Source organism: Lemur catta, chromosome 2 (genome assembly GCF_020740605.2).
Source record: "Lemur catta isolate mLemCat1 chromosome 2, mLemCat1.pri, whole genome shotgun sequence".
NCBI lineage: Eukaryota > Metazoa > Chordata > Mammalia > Primates > Lemuridae > Lemur > Lemur catta.
The window spans coordinates 50,915,723-50,931,554 of record NC_059129.1 but is presented as its reverse complement, the minus strand read 5'-3'; the positions used below and the strand labels follow the sequence as shown (position 1 = coordinate 50,931,554).

Here is a 15,832-nt window from a genome sequence, read left to right as displayed (position 1 = left end):
GCATCATTTGCTCTTCTGGGGCTAAAGCACAAAAAGCACAGCAACATCTCAGAGATGGTTTACCTTTCTGGTAACTGAATTTCACATTCTAATCCTACTAGCCCAGATAAAGATTATATTGTAGATAGACCCAAAGATTGGAACGGAGCCTGCAACAAGGAAGTAGCTACCAATCCAATACCTGCCAATTCAATTCGTTTCACAAGCACTGATAATTTACTAAGTACCTCAGTTCAAAGTCACTTACGAGCAGTGATGACCATCCTCTGAGACCGTTTTGCATAAGCTGGGAGAGTGTCCACATTGAAACCTAAGAAACAGGAAAACAAAAACCAATGCCCAGACCACTGGATACTGAACATGGAAAGGGGAGTAATATTGTGGTGAAATGGCTTAAACATCCAACTCAACCACTCTGCTGCCACTAAAAAGAAGCTCCAGCAGAATCCCCCAAAAGGGAGTTAAGGGGCCTCTTACATGGGTTCAGAGGAACCTCTGTTGATAAGTCTCTCAAGCTAAAAGCAAATCAGGAGGACCACAAGGGAAACCGAGAACACTCAGCAGACATGGCTGACTCCTAGGGACTCCTCCCTCTCTCATAACCCCAACTCAGATACACTGAAGCACTGGAAACTGGAGGTGCACTCACCCATCTCAACAAGCGTGACCACGATATCCGACAGTGTGGGCTGAGTCCTGGCTGTGTGCTCACAGTATGACTTGGCACTCCTCCCAATTTCTGAAATGTCTAAGAGAGGATTCAAAGGCATAAAGTCTTATTCTCAGTTCCTCAAAAAGTTAAACATAGAGTTACCATATGAGCCAGCAATTCCACTTCTAGGTATATACACAAATGAATTGAAAATAGGGATTCAAACAGATCCTTGTACACGAATGTTCATAGCACCATCATTCACAATAGCCAAAAGGTAGCCAGTGTCCACTGACAGATGAGTAAACAAATTGTGGTAGGTATATACAATGGAATATTATTCAGCCTTTAAAAGGAAGGAAATTATCATACATGCTGCAACATTGATGCACTTTAAAAATATCATGCTCAGTGAAATAAACCAGACACAAAAGGACAAATAAGATTCTGCTTGTATGAAATACCTAGAAAAAGCAAATTTGGGCCAGGGGCAGTGGCTCATGCCTGTGATCCTAGCGCTTTGGGAGGCCAAGGCAGGAAGACTGACTGACACCAGCAGTTTGGGACCAGCTTGAGCAAGAGCAAGACCCCATCTCTACAAAAAACAGAAAAATTATACAGGCCCACGTGGTGGTATGCACCTGTAGTCCCAGCTACTCAGGAGGCTGAGGCAGGAGAATCACGGAGGCCAGGAATGAGTTTGAGGTTTACATTGAGCTATCATGATGCCACTGTACCCTAGATGGGGTGACAGAGTGAGACCCTGTCAAAAAAGAAAGAAAGAAAGAAAAAGGAAGGAAGGAAGGAAGGAAGGAAGGAAGGAAGGAAGGAAGGAAGGAAGGAAGGAAGGAAGAAAGGAAGGAAGGAAGGAAAGAAAGAAAAAAGAGAAAAAGAAAATTCATAGAGACAGAAAGTAGGTTTGAGGTTACTAGGAGCTGGGGCACAGGGGGAATGGACAGTTACTCTTTACAGGTACAGAGTTTCTGTTTAGAATGGGGAAAAAGTTCTAGAAATGGATAGTGCAGCACAATATTGTGAATGTACTTAATGTCACTTAAAAATGGTTAAAATGGTAAACTTTGTTATGTATATCTTACCTCAAAAAAAAAAGTCTTATTCTATGATAGGTATTATAATTTTTGTTTCTTCTGCCTGAAGCTGAACCTCTATTTAGTAGTCATGCTGATGTCCTTCAGGGGTAAGGGGAAGGTATCTAAGACTGAGTTTATGAAGCTAGGATCTGTGAATGGGTTCCAAAGGTGGATGGGAGGTTCCATGAATACTCTGAAACTATGTTGAATTTTATACCCACAAAAAAAGCATTTTTTCTGGGAATGGGCCCACAAATTTCATCAAATGTACAAAGGGGCCCTAAAAAGCAAGGAATCCCTGCTTTAGGTGTTCAGTGGTTCAGAAGATAAAACCAAGTGGTGCTTGACAGGGAAGGGTATCTAACTAAACTCCTACCACCAACTCCCCTGCTACCCTGAGCAAGTCACTAATACCAGTCTTCAGATTCTAAATTCCAAGATCTTTTCAAGAACTGTTTTTTTTTTGTTTGTTTGTTTTGTTTTTTTAAAACTAAGTCTCACTCTGTTGCCCTGGCTAGAGTACAGTAGCATCATCATAGCTCACAGCAACCTCAAACTCCTGGGCTCAAGTGATCCTCCTGCCTCAGCCTCCCAAATAGCAGAGATTACTGGTGAGCACCAGGACGCCTGGCTAATTTTTCTATTTTTAATAGAGATAGGGTCTCGCTTTTGCTCAGACTGGTCTCAAACACCTGAGCTCAAGGAACTCGCCTGCCTCAGCCTCTCACAGTGCTAGGATTACAGGCATGAGCCACCGCTCTTGGCCAAGAACCCAATTCTTTTTTTTTTTTTTTGAGACAGAGTCTCGCTGTGTTGCCTGGGCTAGAGTGAGTGCCGTGGCGTCAGCCTAGCTCACAGCAACCTCAGACTCCTGGGCTCAAGCGATCCTTCTGCCTCAGCCTCCCAAGTAGCTGGGACTACAGGCATGTGCCACCATGCCCGGCTAATTTTTTCTATATATTTTTAGTTGTCTGGCTAATTTCTTTCTATTTTTAGTAGAGACAGGGGTCTCACTCTTGCTCAGGCTGGTCTCGAATTCCTGACCTCGAGCAATCCTCCCACCTCGACCTCCCAGAGTGCTAGGATTACAACCGTGAGCCACCGTGCCTGGCCAAGAACCCAATTCTTATCTGGTAGGAACTATTATTTCATTCCTTTGGGACAAACGTTCTCAAAGTGTGGTCGGGGAACCCTGGGAGTCCCCAAAATCCTTTCTGAAATCCACAGGTCAAAACTATTTTTATAATAAAGTCATTATTTGTCTTTTTCACTCTCATTCCCTCATGTAGTTTTCCAGAGGCTACATGACTTTGATGACATTATGGCTCTGATGAATAATGGAATGTATGCTTATACATTCTTATATTTTAAAAATTTGTTTTCTAACATGGCAAATATATACACACACACACATATATAAAACACATATACAAAAGCTCCTTGGGGTCCTCAATATTTAAGAGTCTAAAGGGGTTCTGAGACCAAAAAGTTTGAGTTAGGAAAACATTTGATATTTAAAAGCTCCAAGCATCAGCTGCAGAGAGCCACTTTGCCCAAGACCACCCCCTTCTTGGGACAGTCTTCATCTAGTATATGATCAAGACCTGAGTACAAAGGTAGGGCCTTTTCAGTTTGATGGACAATAATTACTCCAGGGCTCCCAGCTAAGCCAGCCCATTCTTTTTTGCATTGCAGTTCAACATCTCCCTCTGCCGAAACCTTTCTCCCACTTCCTTTCATAGGTGTTGATCCCTAAGAAACACCATATATACCCCCACCCCTCATCTCATCCCACCCCCAAAAAAGTTCTAAATGGGGAAATATGTTGTACATGCAGAAAACCTATAGGAGACCATACCAGGCTCTTAAACCTCACGACATTTCCTTGTGTTTTTTTCCATTCTATAAAACTTATTCATCTTCATTCTTTGTATCACACAATATAGCATGTGACTGCATAGTGAATTAGTCCTGACTCCCCACAAAAGTTTAAGTCAAGGATAGAGAGCAATACAGCAATATTAATGGCACCTGTAAGTCATCAAGATGTTACAATCTCCCTTGCATTGAATGTTTTACATACATCTCACTTATACTCACACTCCATGAAGTACAAATTATCATCCCATTTCACAGATGAAGAAATTGAGGTTCAGGAGGCTTAGTGATTTGCCCAAGCAATTAAGTGGCAGAGATTTACACCCAGGTCTGATTCTAAAGCCTGTAAATACTTCACTATGCTCTTCTTTTTCTTAAATCTTCTGTAACACTATCACGATGCAGGGCATAGGACTGATGTTGAGGTTGACTCAAAGAAGGACCAGTACTCACAGCTCTGCAGCATCTCTGTCAATGTCTCCACGGATGCTTTTTCGGCACTCTCAAACCCTGCCTCTGTGAGCAAGGAGCTCACAACCACCTGCAGTGTTCTCCTCCGGGCCAGATGGTAGTTATCAGCCGGATTAGTAGACTGTTTACTTCCTGATCTCTGTGAATCAGCCGCCCAGAGAGAGAGTTTCATGCATAGGACAAGGATGCAATCACACAGTTCCCGCATTGTCAATGGCAAAGAAAAAGTGCTTTTGCTAAATGCTCCTTTATCAGTGCTTAATGTTTAGATTTACAGATCTTAGCCAACTGAGTAATAATTAACCAGGATGCTCTAAATACAGAGGCAACTTTTCTGACTACCTACAACGGTTCCAATACGACAAAATGGTTTTTTTTTTTTTTACTTTCTACTTTAGCAGATTAGACTATATAGCTGAAGAAACTAGCACGATGGGATGAAATTAACAAATCTCCCAGAAAAAAATAGGCTCGCTCTCTCTCGTCCCTCCCATCGCCACACCATGCCATTAACAAGGAAAATTAAAACAATAACAAACACGTGATGTCGAGGAGAGGAAGGCAAAGGATAACAGCACAAAAAACAAGGGAAACTAAATATTTTGAACCGGGAAGCCCCCCCAACTTTGGCTGGCCAATAAGAAGGCGAAAACGGTCTCTTCGGGCCAATCAGGAGGTGTTCCGGGTTCCCAACCCCCAACAGGGAACTAGCCAATCAGGACGCGGGCCCCCTAACTCAGGAGGCCGCAGCAAGTCCCAAGGAGGGGGGGCACGTTCAGCCTGAAAGACCCTCCTCCGCTCGGAGCTCACGGTGGGGCCGGGTTTCTGGGTATGAGCTTGTTGCCCAGGCCAGTGGCCAGTTGCAGAACGCCTAAACGCTCTCGGCTTCGGCCCCGCGCCCCTTGCCCTTACCGTTCCGGAGCCGCCGGCCCCGGCCGCGGCCGCCGCGTCGGCCATCTTGCTCTGGCGTAGCGTGCGCGGGCGCGGGGCGGGACGGGACTTGTAGTCGCGGGGCGGGGCGGGGCGCCGCGCGCCCCTCAGGGTTGTCGGAAGGCCGGCTGGGTGGGGGACGCGCTGGGTGACCCCGGCGCACGTGACCTTCTGCGAGCGCAGTGTTCACCGGGCCTTCTGTGGGCTTGGAAGTGGGCCAGGAAAATACGCTGCCGGCTTCGGAGTTGAATAAACGTATTTTAATACGAAACGGGTCTTATGAAGAGCACACTCCTGGAAGGATCCAGGAGGTCGTCTACACTCGCGGGATTTTCCAAATTTGTCTTATTATTGGCCACATCTGGCTGGGCCCCTGCCGGACCCGGTGACCTCACTCTTTGGGAGAAGGGCTTGGGAATCTCTGTTGTTACCGGTCTCCCCAGGTGATTCTCCTGAGCGGGCAATCTGGGGAAACCTGGAGCGTCCAACCTCGCGATTTTGTGCCGGTGGCCCCTCACTCTGTCGGTGACCCAAAGGAGAGCCTAACGGCCCCCTGGTCCGAGTCTGCCACGCATTCCGCTGCCTTCGCGCCCTCCGTCCGCCGGCGTCTGCGGGGGAGCCCGAGAGGCTGTGCCTTGCCCGTCTCGCTCTCGGGGCCACAGGGCGTCGCGCCCACGCAGCTGCCGGCGGCTTTCTGTCACTCGCCGGTCGGCCCTGTGGGCTGGGCATTCCTCAGGCAGGGACCGCGCCTCGTCCGTCCTCATTTTCAGGACGCAGTCTCTGTGTTTCAATACTAACACCAGCTGTATGACTTTGTGCATGTTTACCTAGCCCTCACCGTGCCTCGGTTTCCTCCTCCGTAAAGCTGGGGCGGGGTGGATAGCAGGAGTGCAAGAGAGAATGCTCAGAAGGGGTCTGTCACGGTGCCTGACGTGTGTAAGAGACCAAGAAACCGCGCCTGACGTTGTTGTTTATTTCCCGGGGGGTGTGTGGACGAGTCCCCAAGGCCCGTCCGGACCCCCGCGCCGCGCCGGCCGCGCCGCCCACACCTGAGCCCGGAGGCGGCCCGGCCCGCCTCACCTAGGGCGCGCGGGGCGGGTCTGCGGGCGGGGGTGAGCGGGGCCCGAACCTGAGCCGACCCGGGCACCCGGCTCCTTTGTCTCCCCCGCCCCCTCTTCCCCACTTCCTGCCCAGCTTTAAACAGGATTGGCGGTGCGGCGCGGACTTTGTAAACACGCCGAGCCTGCGGGGGCGGAGACGGGTTATGTTTGGGCCCCGGGGGAGGGACGCCCTCCCCTCTCCGCGGCTGGAGGTTGCGACCACCCTCACTCCCCAAAGTCAGGAGCCGGAGGCGGCGGGAGAGAGCGTCTGCAGCCACAGTTGGTGCTCCGGGGGGCTCACCTGCCGAGGAGGTAGGCACAGAGAAGCCAGGATAGCTGGGACGTCAGCATCGCCCCCTCTCCCTGGGGCTTCCAGGCTCAGGCTGGAGACCCCGGATTGGGGATCCGAGCTGGGTGGGTGGAGGGAGTCGCTGCGCCCTCATCACCTCCCCGTTGGCACCCAAAACTTGGCTCACTTTCCCTGCGAGTGAGCTGTTCTGCACCGAGTTGAAGGGCAGAGAAACCCCCAAAGGCCCTGAGCCTTTATGTGTGCACACCTCCTCACATTCCAGCGATCTGGAAGCCCAGTGGCTTTACAGGGCTGTTCCTGTTCTTCACACCTCAGAGATGGGGTGGGAGGCGAGGGGGAGGGCAGACCAGTGTGGGCAGGGAGCCTGTGGGTGCTCTGGCCAGCGCCCTGGAACAGGAGAGGACTAAATGGGGGGACCCCTGAGTGTTCCTCCCTCAGTGGTGTCTGGTAGGTACACACGTGATGGTCTTAGCCTCCTCTGTGTCTCTTAAAGTGTCAACAAGAGGAATAACTGAATAAATTGGTTGCTGTTACTGAGGGGGCATTAACTTATTCATTTACATTGATCGAACACCTACTATGCGCCTGGCATTGTATGGGATGCTGAGGGTGTGATGACATTCATCCATAGCTTGCGTGGGTCGTAGAACAACAGAGATAAGGTGCCAGGTGCTGTGGCTACAGCGGCTGGAAAGGCTTCAGAGAGAAAAGAATATTTGGGTTGGGTTCTGAAGGACGAATAGTTCACCAGACAGAGAAGTTGGTGGAAAGTCTTTGGGGCACTTACTCATTCCACAGAGCTGGACTGAACCCTGACTGTGGTGCTGGGCATTGGGATACAGTGGCGACCCAGAAACAATTCCTGCTTTCTCAAACCCACTGTCTAGACATGAAGAAGAGACAGGAATGAACAGGATGAATTCAGGGAAACAATTTTATGGGCTGGTTCCCAAGAACCCGGGAATTCCCAGCTAGGTGCAGCTGGGAGGGTCCACTTGGGGGTGATGTGGCCGTCCACAGAATCCCAAGCACCTGTTCCCCATCCCTAAGACTCTGGGCTGTTTCTTCTTGCTCTCTGCCCACCACCTCAGTCTCTGGGACCAGACATGGGTGGAGAAGTGGGTCTCCCGTTGCTTCTCTGCACATTCTTCTGCTCTTTGAATTCCTGGGGTCCTTTGAGAAATGACTGGCACAACAACTTCTGAACTCATTCAACACCTATTTGCTGTGCCCATGCTCTGTCTGCACAGGCTAGATGTTGGGGATATCATGGTAAACAAATCAGAGCTTCAACCCCCTGGAACTGAAAATTGGTAGCATGTCTGATAATTCCAGCAGAGTCCCAGTCTATGCCAGTCATTGAGATCACAGCCTCCATGGTCCCAAGCCCCTTCTCCTTCCTGTTTTCTTTTCGGCAAGAGCTCAGAGTACTAGCTAACAGTTATGTAGCACTGCCCACTACTCTTCTAAGTGGTTTAGAGATAATATCTCATTTAATCCTCCTAATAATCCATTTTATAGATGAGGAAATGCACAGGAGATAAGTCATCTTCCTAAAAAGGACGCAAGAAATATGGCAGAACTGGGATTTAAACCCCAGTCACTTGATTTGGGAGGAACTGTTCTTAACCACTCGGCTAGCCTGCCTGCTAGACCAACCACACAGAATATACACTTCAGCCAGGGATTTAGGAGTTTCCTTGAGTCCGTGGTCCTGCATCTTGGGTGATTCAGAGGAGCACGAGCAGCAATCTGTTAGCTGAGCTTGGGTGCTGGTTCTGTTCACAGTGAGCCTCCGCAGGCCTGGAACAGGGTTGTGGGGACCGCACAGAGCTGCTATCCTTTCCCGATGGCTCTGTGTGTGTGTGTGTGTGTGTGTGTGTGTTCGCCTGTGTAAGCTTCACACACCAAGGGGAAGGAGGAATGTAAATCACCAAAAAGGAATGAACCAAGGTTAGAGGCAAGAAAGAACTTCTCAACATGTGCTGGAATCTGGGGATGTGGAAAACCAAGATATCTCTTTTATTCAGAACCTAAGAATAGCAGAGACTCTCATATTCTAGATTCCAAGAGAAACACCCCAGCGTGGTATCTGAGTGAGGATGATATTAAAGGAGTGGGTGGGATCTTGAGAGTCTTACCACCTCTCTTCCCCACGGTCACTACTTCTGAAGCTGCACCTGTGTATCTGACCCAGTCCCTCCAGCCAGGCAGGACGGTGGCCATGAGGCAGGCCAGGCTACAGGGCGGTTTCCATGGACTCCAGCCATTTTTCCACCCCCTTTCTGAAACCGTTGTTTCTCACAAGGGCCCTCAGCAGGCAGTCCCTCTCTGACTACAGGCAAACAACCTTGTGCACCATCTTTGAGAGAGGGGGGTGTGCTGCGACAATGGGTGTTGAGGCTGGGGGTCAAGGGTAGAGGGTGGCTGCCCTGAGAGAACAGGTGAGCAGGATGTGAACGTCCAGGACTACACAGACACCTTCCTCACTGCAGGGTGGGGTGCAGTGGAACCCTTGGCACGCTCCGCCCTGCCCGGGCCCCCTTCCCCAGGCTTGCTCGCAGTGGAGAACAGGTTGTACTCTTGAGAAACCACAAGAGGAAGTTTAAGGGAGGACTGGGGGTGGGGAAAGTTCCGGGGCCCCTGCCAAGTTTCCCTTTCCCTGCTGAGCCGTAGGTGTGTTTATCTTGCCCACAAAGACATTTAAATTTTAAATCCTCTGAGTTTCAAAGAACTGTCAATGCCTGCCTGTTTACTGTGGGTGGCCATGGACAGCCCTGAGAATGGGACTGGAACAAGTTACCCACTTGTTGGCTTTCACCTGCGATTGGGCAGGTTGGGAAAGGCTAATTCCAGAAAGTCTGCTTTTCTCCTTCTTTCTGCCCCTTCACCTTTCTCTTCCCCAAAGCACTCAACCTTTAAACTCAGAGGAATGTGGCTATAATGGACACAGGCGCTGAAGGGTGTTGCCAGGAGCCCATCAGTGTTTTACCTGCACTATCTCATTTAATGCTTCACCACAACCCCAGGGAGTAAATGCCTCTAGCTCCAATTTACAGATGAGGACACTGAGGCCCAGAAAGGCTAAGAAGGTTGCCCATGGTGACGTAGCTAGTAAGTGGCAGAGCCCAGATTTGAACAAGGCTCTATGTGATTTCAAAGCCTGTGCTCTTTACTTCTAAATTAACTCCCAAGTAAGGGGAGCATTGACTTCCTCAACATGTCAAATGCGGAACAATAGGAAGGTTGAGATCTACAGATGTCTTTTAAATGCTGCTAGGGTGGGGAGGGGAGAGAATTGGAAGGGATTCCTTGGAAGTTAACATGTTTAAAAGAGGATAGCTGAGTGAAAAGTTGAGGTCGGACTCCGGAAGCTTGAAGCAAGGGAGAAGAAGGTTAGGAGGGATAGCATAGCTGTGTGCAGGTATCTGGAAGGTTGCCCTGGGAAGCCCTGGGTTAGGGGGTAGGAGGCTGGAGGAGGCAGATTTCCAAAAAGCATAAAAACTTTCTAACAAATAATTGCCTAATCCCCAAATGACGAAGTGAGTTCCTGTCTGTGGGACCCTGGAACACATGCTGTAAGAAGGGCTTCTGCCAGCGACAAGACCTCAGAGCCCCTTTTCCTCTAAAGCCCCATTGTGGTTATTCCCGGGCTTCCCTCTTCTGGCCAGCCGTTTGCTCCCCCGGACTCCCTGGCTGGTGGTAGTCCCTGTCCGTCCACTAGGTGGGGCTGTTGCCCAGTGTCTCACTCCAGGGGTGGCTGGATTGGTAAAAAGCACCACTTGGTCCTTCAGGCACCAACTGGTTTCATGGGGCCTCTGCCCCAATCCCATCCCCAGCTGTTTACACATCAGGGCCCAGAGAGCCCCTCTAACGTGTGTTCTTCGGCTCAGGACGGAATGTGCAGGCCTCCACCAGAATGCGCTGGGCAAGCTCCCTTCCCAGTTCAGCGGTTCTTCCCACTCCTCTTTCCTCTTCCTGACCTTCCTTTGTCCTTGAGATAGAAGGACCCAAGGCCAGTGGCCCTGTCGGCACAACAGGATACCTAATGTGGCATGGCCTTTTGTACCCTTCAAAGGGCTTGACGCCCATGTCATCTCCTGGAAGGGACCTCAAAAGCCCCACCTCTCTGAAACTATTTGCCTTCAGCAGTCTGACCAGTTCTCCCACCCTGGATGAAATCCCCCCAGGACAGCCACTCCTAAGGTGAGGGATCAGAGGCCGAGGTGTTGTCTCTAGAAAGGAGGGGGAAGAGAGGATTGCTGGCACCTTGTTTGTTAGCCAAGGTCTGTTTGCTGCCCTCTCCGACCCTTAGAAAGGCAAAGAGCCCCTGGGGCTCCAGGGTCACGCAGGCAGGGCCCAGACTGAGCGGGGACAGAAGACTGCAGTTACAAGCTCTGTGGCCAGAGGGCACCATGGAGGGCAGGCCCAGAGAAAGAGGCCCTAACTGGTAGTTTCAAGCCCTTAGTAATGCATATATCTCTCCAACAACTTTATGAGGCAGGGCACCTATTTTACAGGTGAGCAAACCAAGGCAGGTTAAGCAGCTTACTTCCATTCACACAACTGGTCTGTGGTCTGACTCAGCCATTTGGCTGTAAAGTTTGTGCACATAACCTCTAATTTGTGCCGTCTCTCATGGAGTAGTTGAGAGAGCCTGTGCTCTGTAGGCAAACCTCCCTGCTTTGCATCCTAGGTCAGCTCCTTTCTGGCTGTGTGAAACAGTTTAGTCATCTGTAAAGTGGGCATAATGATAGGCCCTACCTTGCCAGGTCCTTGTGAGGATTAACAATAGCCGATATTAAGCCAGGCACAGTGGTTCACACCTATGATCTTAGCATTTTGGGAGGCCAAGGTGGGAGGATTGCTTGAGGCCAGGAATTCAAGACCAGCCTGAGCAACATAACAAGACCCGATCTCTACAATAAAAATAAAAATTACAAAATTAGCTGGGTGTGGTAGTACACACCTGTAGTCCCAGCTGCTCAGGAGGCTGAGGTGGGAGGATCACTTAAGCCCAGGAGTTTGAGGTTACAGTGAGCTATGGTCCCTCCACTGCACTCCAGCCTGGCCTCTAAACAAAACAAAACAAAACAAAAACAATAGCCAATATTAGTTGAATGCCTACTATGTGACAACCACCATCTTTTTCCACCCTCACAGCAGCCCCGTGAAGGAGGCACTATGATCCTACCTTTATAGATGAGGAAACTGAGGCACAGTGGATGTGCAGAGACTGCCGGACTGAGGCTTCAGAGCCTACACTTCTCTAGGCCCAGGATATAATGCACACAAAGCCCTGCAGAGTGCCGGGCAGGCCCTAAGTCCCATGAGTGATAGCTGCTGTTATCACTGGCATAATCGTCTCCCAGACTGAGCTCCTTGGGGTGGGCCTGGGACTATCCAAATCCAAAGAGGCAGCCCTGGTTTCCTTCCTCCGCATCCCACCTATGGCTTCATTTCACCCTATTTTCTAAAATAAAAATCGGCCCACAAGTTCTGGCCTGTGGTCAGACAGTTGGACAGAATACTTGCAGTTGGGGCTGTCCCAGAAACTCCCAGTTCTGGCCCCAGCTTTTTCGGCTCCAGCTCTCTTCTCTCTGCTGCTGCTCCTCCCTGCCCCCTCCCCTGGGGTCCTTGAGTTCTGGGAAAGGAAGCTGGAGCAGGGGCCTCAGACAGATGTAGACCTTGAGCTCCAACTTGGGCTCCAGCTGGAGGAGGGACTGGCCAGGGAAAGGGGGGCTGGGGCACAGAGGGCCTGTCTCCCTGTCCACAGGAAGGCATCTGTCTGTTATTCACAGAATCTTTCTTAAGCTCTGGTTTGTTAAGCTCACAGTGCTGGGTGCTGTGGAACCGGCTACGGATAAAGCCCAGAGGAGGGTTTATTTGTCTCTGGGACATGGCTGCATCTTGGGTATGGAGGGGCGAAGTGCGGTTTGCTCCCAGCAGCCGGCCCCTGAGACTCAAGGCTGCTCTTCCCTCTCCTCCCAGCCTCATCCTCTTTCCTCTAAGCAGTATCTACTACAGAACCACACACTTGGAGACTCTTCAAATGTGGGATCTATTTTCATCACAGTGAGAAAGGATCTTGGGGTTACAAACTCTCAGATGTACTGGGTGGCTGAGCGTAGGCCAAGGCATAGAATGTTCTAGTTTCCCCAGGCCCTCTCTTCCCTTCCCTGTCAGCTGGTCCCTGCTATTCCTATGGGCAGCTTCCATCTTTTCTTTGAGTTAACTTAACTTCTACCTAGGACCCGACTTGAGTTTTTCTCTCAGCTCTCTTCATGTCCAAGGCAACAGTCTTTTTCCACTTGGGCCCAGCCTCTTGGGTTCTAATTCAGATCTCTCTTTACACCCACTGGACTTGAACTTGGTGCCTCCTGGGTGGTTCTCAGAAAGTCTTTTTTTTTTTTCCTTTTTTGGAGACAGAGTCTCACTCTGTTGCCAGGGGTGGAGTGCAGTGGCATCATCGTAGCTCACTGCAACCTCAAGCTCCTGGGCTCAAGTGATCCTTCTGCCTCAGCCTCCCAAGTAGCTGGGACTACGGGTGTGTGCCACCACACCCGGGTAATTTTTCTATTTGTTGTAGAGATAGAGTCTTGCTCTTGCTCAGCCTGGCCTCAAACTCCTGGCCTCAAACAATCCTCCGACCTTGGCCTCCCACTGTGCTAGGATGACAGGTGTGAGCCACGGCGACCAGCCTCTCGGAAAGTCTTTCTTCTCCCCTGCATCCTCCCTGCCTTTCCTGTGACACAGGTTCTAGGAGTTGTTTTTGGTGTTTCTTGTGGGAATCTGTTTTGTGGATTTTCTCTGAACTGTCATTTGTTCCCGGACACATGGCACTAAAGATGTGGGGATAAGAATAGCCTATCTTTTGCACAGTACTTGCATGTGCCAAGGACTGTTCTAAGCACCTACATATACTATATACCATTTGTAAATAAGTCAGTTTATAAAAAGTATGGATATTTATTAGCTCATTTCTCATTTATTCCTCACAAGAATCCTGTGAGATTTCCTTGTTTTACAGATGAAGAAACTGAGGCACAGAGGTTAAGTTACTTGCCCAAGGTCATACAGATGGTCGATAATGAGAGCCTGGTGGCTGAAAGGACTCTGACCTGAATCAGACCCTGCACACAACTGTGCACCGCACACGTAACTAGGGGTAGTGTGAAATGACACCGGGCTTCCTGTGGAGACGCTGTCCTGTACACAGTCTCAGGACTGGTAGATTAGACCGCCTCTGTGTGTGACATGCGTGCATTGGTAGAGGTGTGATGGTGTTGGCACGAGTGCCCCCGGGCAAGCCCAGAGCACCCTGGATCCCTCGGTGCTCTTGGCCAGAGCTTCAGGATTTCCCACTAAGCCAAGGAACATAGACGGGAAGGGCAAGGACAGCCCAGCCCATCTGACATCAAGCGGGTCAGATGTCGCACACAACCCAGGAAGAGTGGATGGTGGCGAATGTGAGCTCTGTTAGGTGAGGCTGGGCCCGACTTATCTGAGGAGCCCTGGGTGAATCATTGCAACCACAGCCACCCCAGCTGTGGTGATGCTGCAAACAGGCTTTTCCTCCAGCTCCCCTCCAACGCTCATTTCCTTTCCTTGCTCCCCTCAAGACTCAGGCCATGGGAGGGGTGTGGCACCAGGGCAGTGGCTGAGGGCACAACTCTGGGGCTGGTGATTAAGCTGGGTTCTAGTGCTGGATCTGTGATCTTGGCCTTCACGTAAGGCCTGAGGCCTCCACCCAGAAATGGGCAGCAACCCTGGCCCAGAGTGTGGGCCACACACCCCATCTAGAGGACAGGACTGCATAAGTCTAGGACTCCTGGGCTCATCTGCCTGCTATATTCACCCAACAACATGCTTAAGTCTCAAAGGCCTTGGAACCATTCATTTGTTCATTCCTCATGCATAGTGGAGCCACATTTTATGCAATTTTGGGTTGTATGAAAACAGGACACACATCAAAATTACCATTAAAGTCTCTTTAAACTGCTCATAAAACACAGGATACATGGTTTGGGCATTCTCTCTCATCTCTAAGACTCTCCCGCATGGCCACTTTTCATTGGTCCTGATAGCTGAGTCTTTGGTTGAGCATTTTGTTAAGGGATCACATCGTATAAACAGTACATAGATTTTTGTGGTTGGTTAGTGTCTCCTCCAGTAGATAGAAATGAATTTGTGAAAGTTAAATGTGCACATTTAGTGATTCAGTATGCATGCTTTTATGGGCTAGCCGGGCCTCAGGAAAGATTGGAACCACAGTGCTGTGGGAATCTAGACGAAGGAGCGGCTGCTTTCGTGTGTGTTAGCCAGGAATTTCTTCTCAGAAGTGCCATTGGAAGAGATAAAGGAGGAGTGGATTTCATGAGAAAGTATTCAGGAACAATTTTAAATGGTGATTGCCTTTGTATTTTTACTTTTCTGAATGTTCTGAGTTTTTTTTTTTTTTTTTAAGGCAGAGTCTCACTCTGTTGCCCAGGCTAGAGTGCCATGGTGTCAGCCTAGCTCACAAAACCTCAAACTCCTGGGCTCAAGCAATCCTTCTGCCTCAGCCTCCTGAGTAGCTGGGACTACAGGCAAGCGCCACCATGCCCGGCTAATTTTTTCTATATATTTTTAGCTGTCCAGATCATTTCTTTCTATTTTTATTAGAGACAGGGTCTCGTTCTTGCTCAGGCTGGTCTCAAACTCCAGACCTCGAGCGATCCTCCTGCCTCGGCCTCCCAGAGTGCTAGGATTACAGGTGTGACGACCGTGCCCGGCCTGAATGTTCTGAGTTTTTACCAAAAGCCATATTATAGAAATAATCATTTTTTCCTATTATTTCTTTAGCTCTTTTTAGGCTTATTCTTTTTTTTTCTATGATATTACTGATTATTTCTAGAATAACTAGTGGCTATTTCTATAATCTTTTTTTTTTCCTCAATTTTTTTTTCTTTCTTTTTTTTGGGGGGGGGGGACAAAGTCTCGTTCTGTTGCCTGGGCTAGAGTGCCGTGGTGTCAGCCTAGCTCACAGCAACCTCAAACTCGTGGGCTCAAGCAATCCTTCTGCCTCAGCCTCCCAACTAGCTGGGACTACAGGCATGCACCACCATGCCCGGCTAATTTTTTTTCTATATATATTTTTAGCTGTCCAGATAATTTCTTTCTATTTTTAGTAGAGACGGGCTCTTGCTCAGGTTGGTCTCGAACTCCTCACCTCGAGCGATCCACCCGCTTTGGGCTCCTAGAGTGTTAGGATTACAGGCGTGAGCCACCGCGCCTGGCCCTAATCACTATTATTTCTAGAACAATAATTATTCTTAATGTGATCACTTCTTGCTTTTTAATAGTTTAAAAAAGTCCAGCAAGGAGGGAGGTAAAGCATGAGTACCAAGAATGGTAAGGA

At 49.5% G+C, this 15,832-nt stretch overlaps 2 protein-coding genes across 7 annotated transcripts in view; one reads left to right on the top strand and one right to left on the bottom strand.

The window, feature by feature from the left end:
- TAF8 (TATA-box binding protein associated factor 8) overlaps window positions 1–5,063 on the bottom strand; it is a 30,580-nt gene extending 25,517 nt beyond the window's left edge. For 3 of the 5 annotated variants that reach the window (XM_045541937.1, XM_045541932.1, XM_045541933.1), the window contains exons 1-3: window positions 4,075–4,992; window positions 650–748; window positions 248–310 (exon numbers count right to left, since the gene is read on the bottom strand). In XM_045541937.1, coding sequence (XP_045397893.1) covers window positions 248–310; window positions 650–748; window positions 4,075–4,300 — 388 coding nt within the window. In that variant the 5' untranslated portion in view covers window positions 4,301–4,992. The other 2 variants (XM_045541934.1, XM_045541935.1) reach the window with 2 other exon arrangements.
- Window positions 5,064–6,223: 1,160 nt separating this feature from the next.
- CCND3 (cyclin D3) overlaps window positions 6,224–15,832 on the top strand; it is a 79,413-nt gene continuing 69,804 nt past the window's right edge. Inside the window, exon 1 of one of the 2 annotated variants that reach the window (XM_045541925.1) lies at window positions 6,224–6,434. The gene's annotated coding sequence lies outside the window, so the exon portion shown is untranslated. The remainder of the gene's footprint in view (window positions 6,435–15,832) is intronic. The other variant, XM_045541924.1, reaches the window with a different exon arrangement.